The sequence below is a fragment of the Neomonachus schauinslandi genome, chromosome 1, assembly GCF_002201575.2.
Source record: "Neomonachus schauinslandi chromosome 1, ASM220157v2, whole genome shotgun sequence".
Classification (NCBI taxonomy): Eukaryota; Metazoa; Chordata; class Mammalia; order Carnivora; family Phocidae; genus Neomonachus; species Neomonachus schauinslandi.
This window is the reverse complement of record NC_058403.1, coordinates 108596403-108614630: the sequence shown is the minus strand read 5'-3', so window position 1 is coordinate 108614630 and position 18228 is coordinate 108596403. Positions and strand designations below refer to the sequence as shown.

The following is an 18228-nucleotide window of genomic DNA, read 5'->3' as shown; positions in this document are numbered from 1 at the left end:
AGAGAAATGAATATATATGGGGCGCCTGGGTGGCTCAGTCGTTAAGCGTCTGCCTTCGGCTCAGGTCATGATCCTGGAGTCCCGGGATCGAGCCCCACGTCAGGATCCCTGCTCGGCGGGGGGTCTGCTTCTCCCTCTCCCTCTGCTCCTCCCCCTGCTCCTTCTCTCTCTCTCTCTCATTCACTTTCTCTCTTTCTCAAATAAACTAAATAAAACCTTAAAAAAAAAGAAACATGTTTATCTCAATATATTAGCAAAATGGTTGTTGCCCAGTGAGCACTCAAATAGTGCTACCATTTCTCTCTCTGTACCTTAATTAATAGATATTTATTGATCCCTTACTAAGTATTTAGCATTCTGTTGAGTCCAGTGGGTCACTGATTGAGGCCCAATGCCTGTAACATTGAGTATTAGTGATAGTGCCCTGTTAGAAAAGAGGAAGCTCTTTTTGCTGTTCCAACCTAAAGTTTTTTGTCCTTTCTTTCTCCTTAGAACTTTTTTTCTTTCCCTAAAATATTTGTAATGTTTTTTCATATTTAGATTTAGTTTAGATATTAACTCCACTAGGAAGTTTCTCCTCACCCTAGCCCTGGCCATGTTATTATCTTGTCTTTTTTTGTGTCTGTAGTATGTCCCATTCATTTCTCTGTAACTGTCTTTGGCACATGAATGGTAATTATGTACCTTCCTCCCTCTCTCTCACCACCTTTGTGTTCTTACTATTTAGTGGAATACTTGTATGTAGTAGACCCCTTAGAAACATATGTTGAATGGTTGTTGATTAAAAGAATAAGACACAGACTTTGATCATAAAGACCTTATCATTTGGTTGAATTGATAATACATATACATGTGACATGAAGGTGAACAAGAAAGCATTTTAGTAATGATATCTATATTTTTAAGATTTTTTTAAATTTATAATTTATTTCCATATATATTATATATATATATATATGTATATATATATGTGTGTGTGATTTTTTGAAGTAGGTTAAGTCAGTCATTTTTCTGTTACAGATAGAGATACTTATGTTCACAGATGTAAATGAATTGGGTTAGGTCACCAAATCATATTGTAAGAAGCAAAGTCTAGCTTGTCAACTAGGCTTTGTGACTCTGGGTCAGAAATATAATGGAAAGTTTGGTTATTCTTCCAGATAGTAACTTAACTCATTCTCTTTTGCTTTCTGTTTGTGGTGATTTTTTTAAGCTTTAAAAATTATTATGGCAATTTTCAAACATATCCAAAATTACAGAAACTATAACGCTATTTTTGATGTATGAATCAGCATTTTTATGCATGTATCCTGTATGCATCAGTCAGCATTTTACCCATCTTACTTCGTTTATTACCTCGCACATAACCTTTTATCCCTGATGTATTTTAAAACAGATTTCAGACATCCTATTAGTATACCTACAATTTTTTTAGTATGTATCTGTAACAGATGAGAATTTGTTTTGAATGTAACTCTATTTCCTAATCTATGAAAATTGATAATAATTGCATTATATTACTTAGTACCCACTTTTTGTTCAATTTTTCCCTGTTGTCACTGCAAGAGCCTTTTTATAGGTGGAGTGATCAGATGAGCATCTAAACAGGATTTACATACTCCATTTGGATGTCATATCTTTTAAGATTCTCCTACTCTGTGATAATTTCTGCTCCTTTTTTTCTCCCCATGCCTTTATTTGTTGAAAACTTCAGTCATTGTCATGAAGAAGATTTCTAAATTTAGCTAATTGTTTCCTTATAGTGATGTTTACCTTGTCCTTCCATCACCCTGATTTTCTGTAGACTAGAAATTGAAGCTAGACTTGAGTTCAGTTGTAATGCAATTTATTATTATTTGGTGAGAATACTTCCTACATGGTGCTCTGTAGTTTTGACTGCATCACACCAAGGGGGCATAATTTCTGTTGTTCCCACTTTTAATGATGCTGAAATCTGTCAGTGAGTTCAGGTCAGCCTGGGCCAGTCCTATAAAGTTCATCAGACTTGGACCAGTGGTTTCACCTCATTGTTGATCAGTTCATAGCTTCATGGGTTTTTTTTAGGGATTGCAGAATGGTGACTTTTAATTATATCATTCCTCCTACATTAATTACCTGTAATTTTTCTATAAAGAACTTTTTCCTACTAACTAATTGGCACCTCCACAATATGGTTTATATTAGAAAGGTGGAGAAAATGCATTAGTTTTATTTTATTTATCAATTTCAGAATCAGACATTAACTTTTTTCTTAATATAAGACCTAAATATAGTTACAGCTTCATTCAAAGTACTCTAACAAATTTTGATAAAATTTCCTTTGGGGATATTCTTTGAATGATTTCTCCTAATCCTCTTTTTTTTGATTAATGCGTTTTGAGAATATTACTTCCCATGGTGCCAGGAAGTATCTTGTCCTTCCTTTTTTATTTACCATAATATACCCCATATGATTGAATTTATCCACTTAGAAGATATTTAATGAGCATCTTTTTGGGGGAGTGGGGAGAGGTAAGCACTGTGCTAGTTGCTGGGGACATGGACATGAGCCCTGCCTTTTTCATAGAATATATAGTTTGGATTTGTTTTCTACTTATAATGTGATATAATTTAAAAAAATAAACGTGTATATGAATCTGATTTTGGTTACTATAACATTTGATGTCCTATATGATAAATATTAACCAAGAATGTTTTAGCTGACTTTAGAGTCCCTGGCCCTAGAGTCTGAAATATGGACAATAAAGAGGCTTGAAAGTTATTTGTGCTGACCCAAAGAAAAATGCGATGTCTCCATATAGGGCATTATATGTGACAAACAAGGAAGTTTTAGTTTTTGTTATTTGAAAAAGTAAGAAGAGGAAATAATGGGGATTCCCCTAAGACTAAAAGTAAATAGGAAGAGCTTATGCTATTTTAACTTGAGCAAATATTTGAACTTTATTTGCCTTTTATTTTCAGAAAGTGAGGGTGACATTTTAGGGATATCTTTATCTCCTGTAATTAAGTATGTTTTTTCAGGATTTTTAAAGGTGTTTTTGGATTTTAGAAAAATGTACAGTTTCTAAAACCTTGTGAGCATCTTCTTGTATGAATAGCCAGTGTAAATACGACTAGTAAGATACTGCTTTCTCTGTGGGATTCTATGACTATGAGATAATGAATATAATACTGAATTTGCCAAAAAATGGACTATGTAAATCTGAGATTGTGATTAACATTTTGCTAGGCATGCAATATTATGTCATAAATTTTAGGTATATTTAAATAATCATTGTAATTCTAAAACTCAGATATTTTCTCTTAGGATAGAAACTCTACTCTTTATTCATGTTCAGATAATATATAGCTATATAGCTGTTATAATTACTTAAAATTAGGGTAGAAATCAGATTCTTGGCATATAATTAAAATAATTTTTTGCAGTTGAAAATCAGAAAGATGAAAAACTTTACATTCTGCTTGTAAGTCTATGCTAACATGTTTTATGATGTTATGGAGAAGTCCTGGAAAGCAAGAGAATTTTATTTTATATTTTTAAGAAAATTTAAAAAGAAGTGGCATTATGTTGCTTTGCTAACACTTATCAGGAAATTTGAAAGGAGACAAAAAGCTGAGGCCTTTAATTGTGTCTGGTAACGGAGGATTAGACTGAATTTAACTTTGAAGATCAACAAATGGACATTTATATTATGTCAGTTGAAAGAATAGTTGCATTTTTGGCTTGAGGAGATAGCTTAATCTGAATAACACAGAAGTTGACAAAAAAGCTTGCTAATATATAAATATTGACTGTTTTAATCTCTTGAAAACGGAAGGCTAGCATCAAGGATACAGTAGTAAAATTCTAAAAGGAGTCGTTGAAAAGTACATGTTATGCAACATGAAAAGAATACCAAGGGAAAAACTGACAGAGTAGAATAACAGGAAGATTAGTCATATCTGGAAGGGAAAAAAAAAAAAGGTGGAGAGAGGGGGAAGAAATATTTTAAACAGGAATGTAGAACTGGAAGTGCCTGTGCTAAGAGACAGACAGGAGCTAATTTAGGAGTGAAACTGGGCCTAAAAAAGGAATAATACTGGTCGCATTTAATTATACAATATAAAGTTCATGTTCACAACAAACAAAAATAAAAATGGGGAAATTTTCTCTTTGATATTGAAAGAACCCTGTAAAAATTAAAGAATGTTTACTCCTTAGCCGAGTTGACTTGGCTGAGGTCAGCCAGCAGTGTCAGGCGTGCATAAAGAAAATGTATTTCTTTTAAAACAAACTAATGTTCTACTATTTTCGGGTGTTGGATAAAATAAAAGCCTTCTGGGCATTTTAAAATATGTATGCTATTTGGTTTGAAATAATTTTCCGTTTACATTTTCTTATCCGACAACTGAAGGAGTAGCAGTCTCCAAATAGTTTAAGAATTATTTCTATAAATCCTCAAAAATATAAATTGCAACTCTCTGTGTATCTTAAAAAATATGTATAACAATCCCTATAACAGAAAACAAGAGAGTAACCAATGCAAGTGTGTGTGTGTGTGTGTGTGTGTGTGTGTGTGTAATCCCACTAGTCCCTAGTTTCTACCCAAGGTATTAGGGGCATTCTGATTTTGCTGGACAGATTTTCCAACCTCTCTGAATGTTCTCATCTGTCAAATGGGAACAGTAATACACTTGCCTCAAAGTTGTGCAATGAGGATTAACTGAACTAGTAGATGCAGCCATATCCCTGACATGGAGGTGGTATTTGTGCTTTTAATTCATAATCTTGTACCCAGACATGGAACAGAGGCTTGTATGATGCATTTCCAACTAACACATGAGAAGATGGATGGTTGCAATAGAAGCCCTTACTCATGCCTTGACAACTTAAACTGTTGTTTAATAGGTTACGTATGTATCCATACTTGACAAATACAAAAGATTACTTCTCTTGGTCATTGCTTAGTAACTCCAGTAAGCAATAAATTACATGAAATGTATTAAAGTAGATATCTCTAGTGTTATATAAGCATGGTATCAGGACAAAACCCACTTATTCTTCTATCAGAAAAAAAATGCTGATATTATTTAAATGCAGAAAATGGTTTATGTATATTGAAATAAAGATAACAAATCAATCCAATTTAGAGACCCAAGACTTATATTACTTTATGTAACTATATATGTAATAAATCATTCTGTATCATTGAATTAATAGAAATGTGATATATATGATCAGGTAAGCATTTCCTGTTGATTTTACTGACAAATTGCAATTCTTTCATGGCTCATGTGCACATAACTTGCTGAGATAAATTCTAACTCCAGCACAAAATTTGGTGTTACGTGAACACTAAATACTACTAAAAAAATCTTTCTCTTTTCCCCTCTCCTCCTCCTCTCTTTCTCTCTACCCTTACCCACACAAACACAGGCATTTTCCACACACACATGTGCACGCACAAACACACACACACACACACAGTCTCTGTGCTTAACTGCATAGGAAATGTTTATTTTCCAGACTATAGAAAACAAACGTTATCTCGAACACGGAAAGTCCTTCCTTTTCCTGGTTTGGAAACACTAAGTCATACTGAGTTGCTTGTAGATTTTCTTTAGCTAGCATGTAGGTTTATTTAAAGAATAAAGTTGTGAGGTCAAAATGACTCAGGAATTTGTAATACACAATTAGAGCTTTTCACTTTTAGGTCACCAGTTTATACTTGACTGACTTGGTATTAGTTAAGGATTGGTAATAATGTGTTGTTTAGTTTCAGAAGAATGTGGATAGCTCACTGCAACCTTACCTGTTTTGATCTAAGTATGACCTAGAGTTGGTGCTTATTAATATATTTCTTTCCAGATAAAGCCAAGTTCAAAGAATTAAATAAAAGAGTATACCCAGTAAGAGTTGATGACTAAGAAGCAGCTAATGTATTCATCTACAACTATGACTTCTGTTGTTTGATATCTTTCTGAAAGTAAAGTCTTAAAATGACCCAAACTTGTACTTCTATATTTTTAATTGCACTGTCATTAACATCAGCAAGGAATAATAATTGTAGCTGTAGTAGATAACTTGAACAATATATAACTTGAACAGTCATAAAAAATATATATCCAAATATATGTATGTTTGGAGATACATATATATATGTATAATCATATATATAATTATATATATAATAATTGTAGCTGCGGTAGATAACTTGAACAGTATATAACTTGAACAGTCAGAAAACAAATATATATGTATATTCAGATGACTGCATAAATGAGTCCTGATCTTCCTAGCATATCACTTAGTAGTGTTAAGGTCATAGAAATAATTTGTTATGATCTATCTTATGTAAAAGCCTATGAGGTTACTTTGTTTTTTCTCACCCAAAAGATGTCAGAATGTGTTTTTTAAAGAACTTTTGAATAACTTTTGTGTTAATTTAATGTTAACATCGAAGACAGATAAATTTAAATCTTGTTGTCAGCCAAAGAGTGAATCAAGCTTATGTGGGTACAATGTATAATGCCACCACTCAAGGAATTCTGCAGAGAAGATAATTGTCTAGAAATTGGGTAAAGAATTGTCATCTTCCTTCTTTGGAAACTCTTGATTTTAAAAATAATCGAGAGTAAATAGGCTCGAATGCATCACCTCAAGCTGTGCCACATGGGCACCTAAATTTCTTGCTAAATGCCACCAAATGGCTGCATTTCTTACAGCTTGTGGCTAAATTCTGAGAGGGTAGATGCCTTGCCTTCACCATAACTATATTTTCTCTCTGAAGTTTTCATGGTTTCTTGTGCTAATTTATATTAAGTTAAAGCCAAAAAAGCTGAAGCTAGCCAAACTTAGTCCGGAGAGTTAGGCTTGCTGCCAAATTAAAGAGATAGGTTGGTCTCAGTATTCTTCATTGGTTTCTCAGTCTTACCTTTGCGGCCGTAAGTTCTTGATTTGAGCTGAGGTGACCCAGCTGGCTTTGTGTCCTCAAGCGCTAATTCAAAGAAGGTCATTTCAGCTGCTGAATATTCAAGGAGGTATCCTGGTCCAAGGTTGCTTCAGCCCATACTTCAAGGGATGATCCTCAGATTTCTGCAGCCTCCTCTAATCTCATAATTATTGTCTTGGTCCTGCACATAATTAAATGTATAATTAAATGATGGGAATGAAATAGAAGTATGGCTGCCAACAGTGGTAATCCCCCAAACAGGATGACCAGTACTGTGCTGATAATAATGTTACCACCCTGTTAGTGCTTCTGAAGATACGATATACTTGGGAAAAAATGTGGATACTGAAATTGTCCTTGACTTTTTTTAAAATCTGAGAATCAAATGAAACATGTAATTCCTTGTTAGTAAACATCATTAAGAGAAATGGATGTAGACTCGTATATCATATAAACGGACGTACTTTATGCATAGTAAGTTTTTGAAAAGATACTGTAATAGCAGATCCTCTGCCCAGCAGGGTTCCGGCCAGACCTGACATTTCTTACTCCCTTTCTTTAAGTGTAACACGCCACCAGCTTTCAAGAGGCAGTGAACGATAGGTGTAGGCATAAAACCACAACTTTAGGAGCTGCCTTCCCTGGATCCAAAGTTTACACTCGCTCCTTAGTAGCTGTATGACCTTTGGCAACTCTCTTGATGCTCTATGCCTCCGATTCCTCCGATGTACCCTGCTAAATGGGAGTCTATCTGCCTTGTTGAGGTGTTGTGAACCTTATAATACATGCATGTCAAGAACTTAATGGAATTTTCATGGCACACAATATGTACCATATACACGTTAGCCATCATTAAATCTTAATTTTACGCGAACACTTTCTAATGTCTATCTTGTTAAAGGTATACATGCAATACACAAAGAAATGAAAACCAAAACTAATGTGGCAGTTTTAGCAAAATGTTTAAGACCTCCAGTTCTGAACTGGACAACCTGGGTCCATGTCAGTTGCGAGCTCTGTGACTTTTAAATGTGTGATGGAACCTGACTGAACCTCAGTATCCTCATTTGCGAAATAAGGCAGTAATAATATCTGATCTGTAGTTGCTGTGAAGATTAAATGGGATCACACGTTTAAAGCACTAAGAACAGTGCCTGGCAACTTCGTGAGCATTCAATAAGTGTTAGTGATTGTTCCTGTTACTACTTTGATGATGAAGTGAACATGAAAAGTATTAATATACAAGAAACATTATATACTAAGATTCTGTGTATGTAGGGTTTCCATTTTGCTAATGAGAATTGGTATTCTCTACTAGGCAGGGAACAATGTTTCTGTGTTCTGGTATTTATGTCTCTTTACGGTTATGCTCTAATAAGTAAATAGCATTTACTTATTAGGAAAATGGTAATCTGTATTACCCTTATCCTTGGTTGAGCTATTGAAATTTTTTTTGAGCTATTGATATTTTTAAAAATCTCTAGATACTGTCTGTATCTATAGTATTTTAGCTGTGGATCAATCAGTTAAGTAAAGGAAATGCTTTGTTAATGATGTTACCTGCCCGCCTCTGTTGTGCAGCCATATTCTAGCCACTCATTAAGTTGAACAGTACTGGAAGTAAACTCAGCTCATCAATAACATCAAAATGGGAATAAAATATAATAGCAAAGAAGTCATTGTTTCTTCTGTAAAATAAAGATCATAAGACCTGGTATTTCCCCATCTGTTGGGAGTGTTGTAAAGATTATGAAAACAGTGTTTGCAAAAAGTGACTCTATGCCAGGAAGGCAGATAGAACATTAGGAAAGAGGTGACCAGTATTGCATGATGGCATTTATTTTATATGGTAACATCCTTTCTTTCATTAACAGGAAATTTTAGGGCAATCCACTTGCTTATTAGGAGCGAGGAGGGCGAATGAATTCTTAAAAGGATTCATCAAGGCTTCCTTATAATAAAGTAAACCTTTAAGAACATGTTTTCCATAGAATTAGAAACTTAGAATTTCCTAGTAACAGTATATTTATCACCTTGTTTGGGGAGCAGATTTTAAGCATGATCACAGGAAAACACCTGTTTTGACACTCTGGGAAAGGTGCAAACATACGGGCAAACTCCGTCTAGGTGTAGAGTAAACAAGAGTGCTTTGGCTAGCATCCTGCAAGGAGTTGGGTCTAAACGGTCTGCTCCAGCTTCTGCTGCTGCCGCTGCTGCTAATACTGCTGGGAAGGAAAAGGGGCTGACCTGGCACATCCTTTACTCTTGGTGCTGCAGCAGTCACTCAGGAAATGTTGTTTAAAGGGAACCTTCTGGATCCTTTTCATGGCACCATGGCAAGAAGAAGCTGTATCTTATCTATTGAAGATAAAGCATGGAGTTGGCTAATGGATGCTGGTGAGTGAATAAGGCATATGGGGAGCCAGTTCACAAAGGTATCTTTTGGGAAAGGGCTGATCTCCCAAAGACTGACATGGCGCCCATTGGAAAATGGCCTCTGATTATCTGAGCATCAGAATGTTGTTTTAGAGGGGAGTCCCTAGTTTTCCCACTTGTGACCTGATCTGTGATCTTATGTATATATCTTCCATAAATGAAGTTCATATGTATTCCCAGCTTTACTACTTGAAGATACTAATCCTGAAGTTTGTTAGATACCTCAGTATATGGAACAAAGTTTCCACTGTAATTTCCACTATTTAATTTTTACTCTTGTTTTTCATATGACCCACAGTGATCTAAAAAAAAATTATGACTTTTTAGTATATGAAAGCAGTTTTTCCTCCTTTCAATTCCAAATGAGCACCTCCTTTTTTAAACAGCAATAGAGTATAGAATTTTAACTTAAACTATTTAGTATGCATAGTTCTTGCCAGGAATATTCTTTTCAATTTAAGATAATTATGTAAGCAAATTAGTAAGATATTGGATATATTAGATAGTTGCACAGGATGGGTCTTTGACATTGCTAATATATTTATGTACCAGTACAAGGTAGTTTCCTTGACCAAGTTTCTCTGTCAGTAAAATGAATAATTTGAATGAGCTATCTCAATTTTTCTCACTCTAAAATTTTATTTTCCCATTTTGACAAAGCCTGCCATATGACTTAAGATACATATATATCTCTTTCCTCTTATAATTTAGAACACACACGAATATATACCAATTAATAGTTCACCTGTGTCTTTCATTTAACTTGGAAGATATAGACATAGTAAGTTTGCCATAAAGGTATAGACCAAGTTTTCCTAGAATAATTATGTTTAATAGGTATTGCATAAAAAAGGTAGACAATTAAGTTTAGGAATTCATGGTAGCATTATAAATGCTCTGACAAGCCATGTAGGAAGATAACTGTTAAACTTTTAAGAAATTTATTTGACCACAACGCCTTCTCCTCCCATCCCTGTACATACATGCGCGCACGCGTGCACACACACACACACACACACACTTTTTGAGGAGTGCCTTTTCTCATGTGGTATATCAGCCAGTGAATAGTTATTGAGCACCTGCTGTGTTTCCAGGCTGACTAAGTACAGGGATATGATTGTTTGCATATTTGTAAAAAATTGCTCCCCTTGTGATGCTTAACAACAGGGAAACACAAATTTAGATTATCTGGTCTTATTACTTTAGTAGGATACTTCAGTAGCAATAGAATGTATATTTTTAAACAGCCAGTAAGGATTTTTCTGTTTCCACTGAAAATAATCCTGACATACCATAAACTCAAAAGAACTCTATAAATGCATCAATGCTGCTACGTCACATTTGGTGACACTTAATCACTTTTTGAGTACTGTCTTCCACATTTTTTTGTTTGTTTTAGTTTTTGTTGGTTTGATTGTTGAAACTGATGTTCATGAGTGGGATTGACAGCATAGGTCAGAAAGACAAACTGTAATTGGGTTTTTATATTTTATTCAATAAAGTCAAAGTATTAATTTTTTTCAAGTCCATTTCCATTTGGTTTCTACCATAGGGGCTCACTCAGTCTTTCCTTACCCAAACCTATCATATTGAAATGATTGTGTTTTAAAATATTAAGTTTCAGTTCAAACCAACATCTAAACTTAGGTACTGTTTATACAAGAAAAGTATTTTTAAAGGGAAATTCAGATTCATCACCCCCTTCCCTTATCAATTCTCAGTTCTCTCAAATTGAAAGTACTAGCTACCTGCGCGGTACTTACTATTATGTAATATAAGGGCTATTTCATTTATAAAAGTGGTGGACCCTTAGTGACTTATGGGACATAAGTAAATTTGCCCAACAAGAACTGCTTTGATTGTGCATGTTATTAACTGTATATCTGTATCACTATGTCTATATGGTGAGGGATGAAAATCAGCCTTTCCTAACACAAGCTGATTTCAGCTTCTTGATACCAAGTAAAAGATTATTATTAGTATTTTAGGTAACTTGGATTTAAAAACATATGTAAACAAATACCTTGAAGTCAAGAATTGCGTACATAGAGCTGCCATCAACTGGCAGATTTTCTTCTCATTTAATTCTGAAACAAGCATAAGACAGCACCCATGGTTAATTTGTTTCTAATCTTGAAAAAAAAAAGATAGTTCCCAAGTAAGGCTGATTCTTTTTATTTTGGCACGTATTAGGAATTATTAAAGTTCTGTCAGAGTTTATATTTCCTTTCTGACTTGATTTTATCCTGATCCTTAAAACAAAATTGCTTTAGGGTCTGTCTCTTGTACCTGTTGGATGTTTAATATTCAGTGGGCCCCCCCAGATGAGTTCCTGAGGCCTTGTGAGTCGTTGAAGAGCTGTGAACAGTGGTTAACAAGCTAGAAGGAGCTCTCTGGACAACAGAGTGTTACGAAGTCCAGTTTCAGGAGAGTCTTAGTGAGAGGTTTATCTGAGGGTGCATTTAACACCTAGTACGTTAGCCACATTTTCCTGTCTTCCTCCTCTTTTCTTCTTCCCTTTACTTCTGTGTCATCCTGTTCTAATTTCTGAATGCTCTTTGTCCAGTTGCTTCTTTTTCTTCCTATTCTTTTTCTCTTAACTCATTGAGTTCCTCAGTCTTCCTAATCTGATCAGAATACAAAGTGATGTATTTGATAAAGCATTCGTTGTTCTTACTTCAAAGCAATTTTCGTGATTTCTCAAGTTAAAAATCAGCTCAGTTTAAAACTTCTATTACATTTTCTCCTCCAATAATGGACAACTTCGCCTTTTAATTTCTGCTGCCTTGTGGGTTAGCATCCTGTGGTTTGATATATTTGTAAATTTCCTTATCTCTTAATATGAATGTGATAATGAAAGGACTTAGGCATTTTTATGTCACCTGTTAGATTTTTAAGCTCAAATACAGTAGGCATACTGTAATATGTCTTCCTTACTTTTCTTTCTAGAACTAGAGCTCCATATCCCCCCCCCCCAACTGTGTTTTTGGCTCTCTTATGGGATGCTAGACTGGCCTGTCTCCATGTATTTCGTTGCATTTCGCCATTGCTTCTTGTGTTCTGTCGGGGAATTTTGGTGATTCTTTTCAAGCGCTACCTGAGCTCTGTGCTAGTTGTTCCATTCCCCCAGGGTCTCGTGCTGTGTGGTCATGTCTCCACTTGCTCTGCCCTGTCCATTGACAGAGCCTGGGTTACCTGATGGCTGCCTCTATACCCTTGTGAGGGTGGGAATATTCCTCCCCCTGCTGCTACGATTGAGCCCATGCTGGGTACCACGTTGCCCTCTACACCTGCTTTCAGTTGTTAAGGCTTCCCAAGCTTTGGCTGTGGCTCAGTGATCCTGCTGTCAAAACCCTGAAGCTTTTCTAGCCTCGACACTCAGTGGTAGCAGCAGGTGTTGGGATTTCTCCAAGCCCCTAAGACCCTGGGAGCACAAGAATGGCCGTTTGACATAGACCTCAGGACTTTTCAAAGCACCAAGAAACATCTGCGGAAGACATGTAAAGGTAAGACTCTGATTTTTCCAGGAAGCTGTTCTAGAACTAGAAACCTATAGCCATGGATTTAACGTGGACTAAAGAGCTGAAGAATGTCCTTGGGGAACTCTGTGCTTGATGACAAAGCCAGCATATGAGTCTTAGATTGGGTAACTACTTATTAAAACACCTCTTTTAGGAGTTTGGTATGATGTTAACATTTCTAACCTATTTTATTTATATTAAACTTGGCATTTAATAAATTTATAAAAATATTTTTTTTCCATTCTTTGGATTGGAATCTATGAAGCACTTCTTTTCTCTTTCGCAATCTGCATTGTGTATCCAGTAAGAGAAATCTCGAGAATGAAAACAGTTAAAACAAAAATAAAACAGAAGTTATTTATGTTTCCAAAAGCCTGTATTTTATTTACCTGTTAATGTGCAAAACCAGAAACATTCAATTTTATACCCTCAAATTCTTTAAACCCAAATTTCTAAAGCCATAATTAATTCAAAAGGAATAGGAAGAGCTGCTCAGATCGTGGTAGTGCAAGGGTACGTTATTGTCCTTTGTCAAAAATCACTGCTTAGCATTCTAAATGTAGCACTCGTTTTTCTTTTAGGGCTTTATTTCTGGTTTTTTAAAAGGGAATTATTCCCTGCCCCTAATTTTTTGGGGAAAAAAAATCACTCCATATGGGTGTAAATAACCTGGATAAAGGGTGTGGGGGTGGGTGGGAGAGAGAGATCAGCAGCATCTTGGAGTGAACAACACAGATCATCTCTTCAGCATTATTTATAACCCTTTATTCTTTACCCTGCCTCCATTCATAAGCATTAATCTGGGAAGGGAGGTTAAGGCAGCTCTTTTAGTGTGAGATCTTCAGTGGCCTTACTCTCCATTCATGTCTTCTTTTTTTTCTCCTTTGTTTTCTTTTCCATATGGACTCAATCTGTTAATTGATTCCCTGTAGTTGGAATCCAGGCTATTAGCTGTCACGCTGAAACTCCTTCATTTCAATAACTAAATATGTAACTGAGGTTTTAAAAATGAAAAAGAAGAATGTTCACTAATAGCTGTACAAAATGAAGAATCAGACTTTTTGATAGTGCTTATTTAGGATGCTTATTTTTAAAACTAAAAGATGTGCAATGAAGTATTTTATTTACACTTGAAAAATCCCAATTTTATTTCCTCTAGACCTCAAAAGTATAAGTAAATGGAATGTTTTGAAGGCTTTCTACTGTGTTAAATTAGGTAATTGATTTCATATGTAGAAACAGAAAAAGAAAATTGTAATGCTTTAATTCTTAACATTTATAATGAGTTTACAGTTTTTGAAAATGTAAGGCACAGTCTCAAGCCAGGAGTTTGCATTATTCTCAGGTTGGCTTATGAAGTGCACTTCCCTTTTTCTGTTTATTTAGAATTCTTATATTCCTCTAGGACAAGAATTGAAACAATATATATAATTGTCATATTACATAATATACTATGTTGTAGATTATTTATTATGTTAATCATATACTTAATACAATTAAATATTAAGATAGAGTGATAGATTGATGTTATTATAGGCATTTACAAAATTATTTTAAAACTTTAAAATTACTTAAAATATCTTTAACAGAACATAATGAATTAGTGGTATCCACTGTGTTTAATGTAAGGGACAAAGTAACTTCACATAAGCTGAACTCAGTACAGCAATATTTAGACTTCAGTGATTTCTTTTCTTAGGACGTACAGAAAAGGTACATGATATAAAATATTGGTGCCATGGAGCTCTCAGCCACTACCTGAATAGAAAAAAATCTATTGAATAAACAAAGGAATGACCCTTTTGCAGATAAGGAAGCAGAGGACTGCTAATTCACAGTTTTTAAGCCCAGAGCCAAGACCAGAATGCAAATCACTGAATTCTAATCCCACGCACTTGCCTCTACGCGATGCTGTTTGCTGAAGTTGCGGTCCATTCGAGCGGCCATCCTGCTAGTGTCTGCAGGGCAGTGAATAGATTCTAGGAATTAAAGTGATTTTCTGCAGTATCAAATGTGTCTGATCATGGCTGATAAACATGGGCTCACTTCTGCAGTGTAGCCTGATTGAGGCCTTTAGAATTGCCCTTTTATTTCTGCCTTGTTTAGTGTGGCTTTCTTTATTTGAGGATTTTGAAAAGTACAGTGGAAGAATCATTAAAATATTTTTGTTTGAAGGGAGTATTGAACTTCTGGCATGCCATTTATTTCAGTTTATCCCATACGTTTGACAGGTTTCTGAAAATTTAAATTCCTAAAATTGAAAAGATTAGATCTTCATGTATATATAGGCAGTTCATTTTCTGTTTCTAAGCAAAAAAAATTTTAATTGATTTCCATTGTTTCCAAAGTTGAAAAATCCCTCAGCTTGCATCTTTAAAGATGTCTGTTTATTTGTGATATCATGAAAGTGGAAAGAGTGCACATTCTTGGTGCTACAATTAGAATACGTATGTGAAATTATTTGATATATTTATTAATTAAGTGCTTTCTGGTTGTCTGACTTAGAGTTATTACTTCAAAATCCAAATTCTCCCTGACTTGACTTGATACCCATCATCATTTAATAGGGCCATTCCCAGGCTCCTTTAATGTGATTTTTTTGGGAGGTATAATTGTAATCCAGTCCCCTTGAATGATGCCCAAGTTGGACTCAAGACCCAATATGGACCTAAGAGAAAAACTAAGAATGTTAACTCTGAATGATCTTTTTTAGGAAGTTCAATTTGAAAAATAGCAGGAGTACTTTTGGGATAGGAATTTATAACACTTCAGAAAAAAATATGAAGTATTTGTTCACTGAAAGTCTTAGCAGTCCTAGCCTAGTTCTCAAAATAAGGTTCTTAATCCCCATCATAATGATCCCTGAGTATTTATTTCTGCCATCACTCAACTCATAAGACTGGTACCTCTCAGTTCATACTGTTTACTCTTACCCATGTATTCCTGTCCTTTCTTGGAGAGAATGAGAGCTGTCTGGACTGGTGGACAATGAGCAGAGGTTCTAATTAGTTGTAACCCCTGGCCATGAGTGCTAGTTCCCAAATTCAGTCCTAACATTTTCATGGCATAGTGCCATCAAGATGCTTCTGCCTGAGACTCTTTTCAACTCAGTCTTGGACTACTGTTCACTCACTGGCTCTTTGACCTTAGAAAGAAAGTCTACTTACTCTCTCAGTTGTAGTCTCACACGCTCTAAAATATGAAGAGTATCATCTCCTTGTCAGGGTTTTTATGAAGATTTAATTTAATTTAATTTAATTTAATGAGACCGTGTATGCCAAGCACTTAGCACATAAGGCTAGCATATAGAAAATAGCCAATAAATTGTTGATGCCATTATGTGATTTTCCCAAGGTCACACAACTAGAAAGTGATTGAGTCAGAATTCAGACCCAAGTCTGTCTGACGGGAAAACCAAATGAGACAGGAACACATACACGTTTTCCATATGCAACAGCAACAAGGGGAACCATGAAGCAAAAACTCATGCTGTCGCTGAACTCTGACCCTTCTTCTCATATGGACTCATACCTTTTATGATGCATAAGTCATAATGTCATGTATGCTGATGGGGTAGGTAGCATAGTTCAGTGGTTTAGAGACAACTCTAGAGGTAAAGCTCCCAAGGATTGGAATTTCAGCCCTGCCACATGCAAACAGTGCATTATTAGGTAAATTCCATACATACCCCGTAAACAGTTCTTCGTCTGTATATGAAGCTAATAATAGTATCTATTGTACTGCATTATTGTGGACAGTAAATGATAGAAATTAAAGAACACCTCCGATAAGTGACTTTTATTAATAATTGATAGAGAGGTAAATATTTATTTAAAAATGAAGTATGTTCACAGCATGAAATGCGTGGTTGGTGAAAATCAGAACCCATACAGTGTTAGATACGGATAGGATCTTGGTGATTAGATGTCATTCCTCTCTCCGAGAATCTGTACGCTTTCCCTGTCAAAGACATTTTACCTTAGTGGCAGGCCAGCAGAGAAAGGGGGAAAAGGCATTGAAGATCAGAACTGACCCAAATATGGAGTGGTGGTACCATCCAGAAGGTAGGTGAACTTCTCTCAATCTGGGTTGATGTCAAGGACTGGCGTCAGTGTCACTAGATGTTGAGAATAGTCCCGGTTATGCAGATGGTAGGATTATGTATTCTTTCTTTTTTTGAAGCAGAACCTAGACCAGCAGCTGGGGCTCTAGTTCTGGGAAGAGTGAGTTAACCTGGGCTAAGTCGAGTGTCAAGGGTTAGCCTTGAATACTAGTCAGACCAGGGACTTTCCTTCCTAGATTCTCGACTTTCTGAAGTCAGAGACATTCATTCTACTTGTTTGCAGTGTTTTACCGTAGAGTCTGGGAAACATTGGGCACTTGATGCATGCTTGATAATTAAGTAAAGGAAGAACTCATTTAAGGATACTGTGGCCACCAAAGGGATTGGAAAGCAGGGCTGCCCTGCAGGAAGCATAGGGCGCCTGTGGCTCCCCCAGGGACGGAGGGAAGAGTTAAGGCAGATCCTGGTGGTGGACCAGGGAGCTGAATGTACCTAGTCTTTGTAATGACTGTCAGTGTAGCCTGATTAATGAATGCAGGAATAAAGTATTGCAAGTTTTTAAAACTTTTCAAGAGTTTAGAGAAAAGAATTTAAAAAAATCGAAATCTATTAGAATCATGTACATTAGCTTTTCATACAGTTAAAAATGGTATTTCTAACTTTAAAACTCAATTTTGGTGCCAGGAACTTGAGGAAAAATGTATCTGTAAATACATCTTTGTTATATATATATATATATATATATATATATCTCCTTACATAAAGAAATCATCAAAATATGGTCTTAAATATGTAATATTGTGACATAATTTGTAATACATGGACATAAAATGAAGAGTTTACGCAGATGTTGTGGGAAGTCAGAGTGTAATTCTAGAATTTGAAGTATTTGTGGGGGACTATTTGTAAAACGTTGAGGCTTTTTAATCACAAATTTCATTCCTCTTTTGATGTATATTTCCCCAAATAATAAGATGAAAGCATCTTTCCATCAAAGTCTGTATTAAAAACACAAAACACACTAAAAAGAAAATTAACTATGCTTAGTGTTAAGCCTAACCGTTTTTGTTGATACTTAAGTTGCCGTAAAGGTGTTTTTAGGTATCCCTGTTAGTTGGTATAGTATGTGGCAGACACATGAGCTCCTTGCCGTCAAGGCCAGGGTATTGTGTGCTGGCACCTGAAGGACACTTGTTTAGAAAACTTCAACTGAGAGTTAAAAACGACACCAAATGTTTTTGCGAACATTTGTGTCTCCTTAATTTGAAAAAGACCA

The 18228-nt window shown here is 35.4% G+C and overlaps 1 protein-coding gene across 10 annotated transcripts in view; it reads left to right on the top strand.

Moving 5' to 3' along the window:
- The window catches only part of MBNL1 (muscleblind like splicing regulator 1), a 181563-nt gene that overhangs the window by 58633 nt on the left and 104702 nt on the right, over positions 1 to 18228 (top strand). Inside the window, exons 2-3 of one of the 10 annotated variants that reach the window (XM_044920250.1) lie at positions 9210 to 9329; positions 12318 to 12874. The exons of 7 other annotated variants lie outside the window; for them this stretch is intronic. Coding sequence is in view for 1 of the 3 variants with exons in the window: in XM_021685939.2 (XP_021541614.1) it covers positions 9324 to 9329 (6 nt within the window). In the remaining 2 variants the exon portion in view is untranslated. Of the gene's footprint in view, positions 1 to 9209; positions 9330 to 12317; positions 12875 to 18228 lie in introns of those variants that run through there. 2 more of the 10 variants (XM_044920251.1, XM_021685939.2) reach the window with 2 other exon arrangements.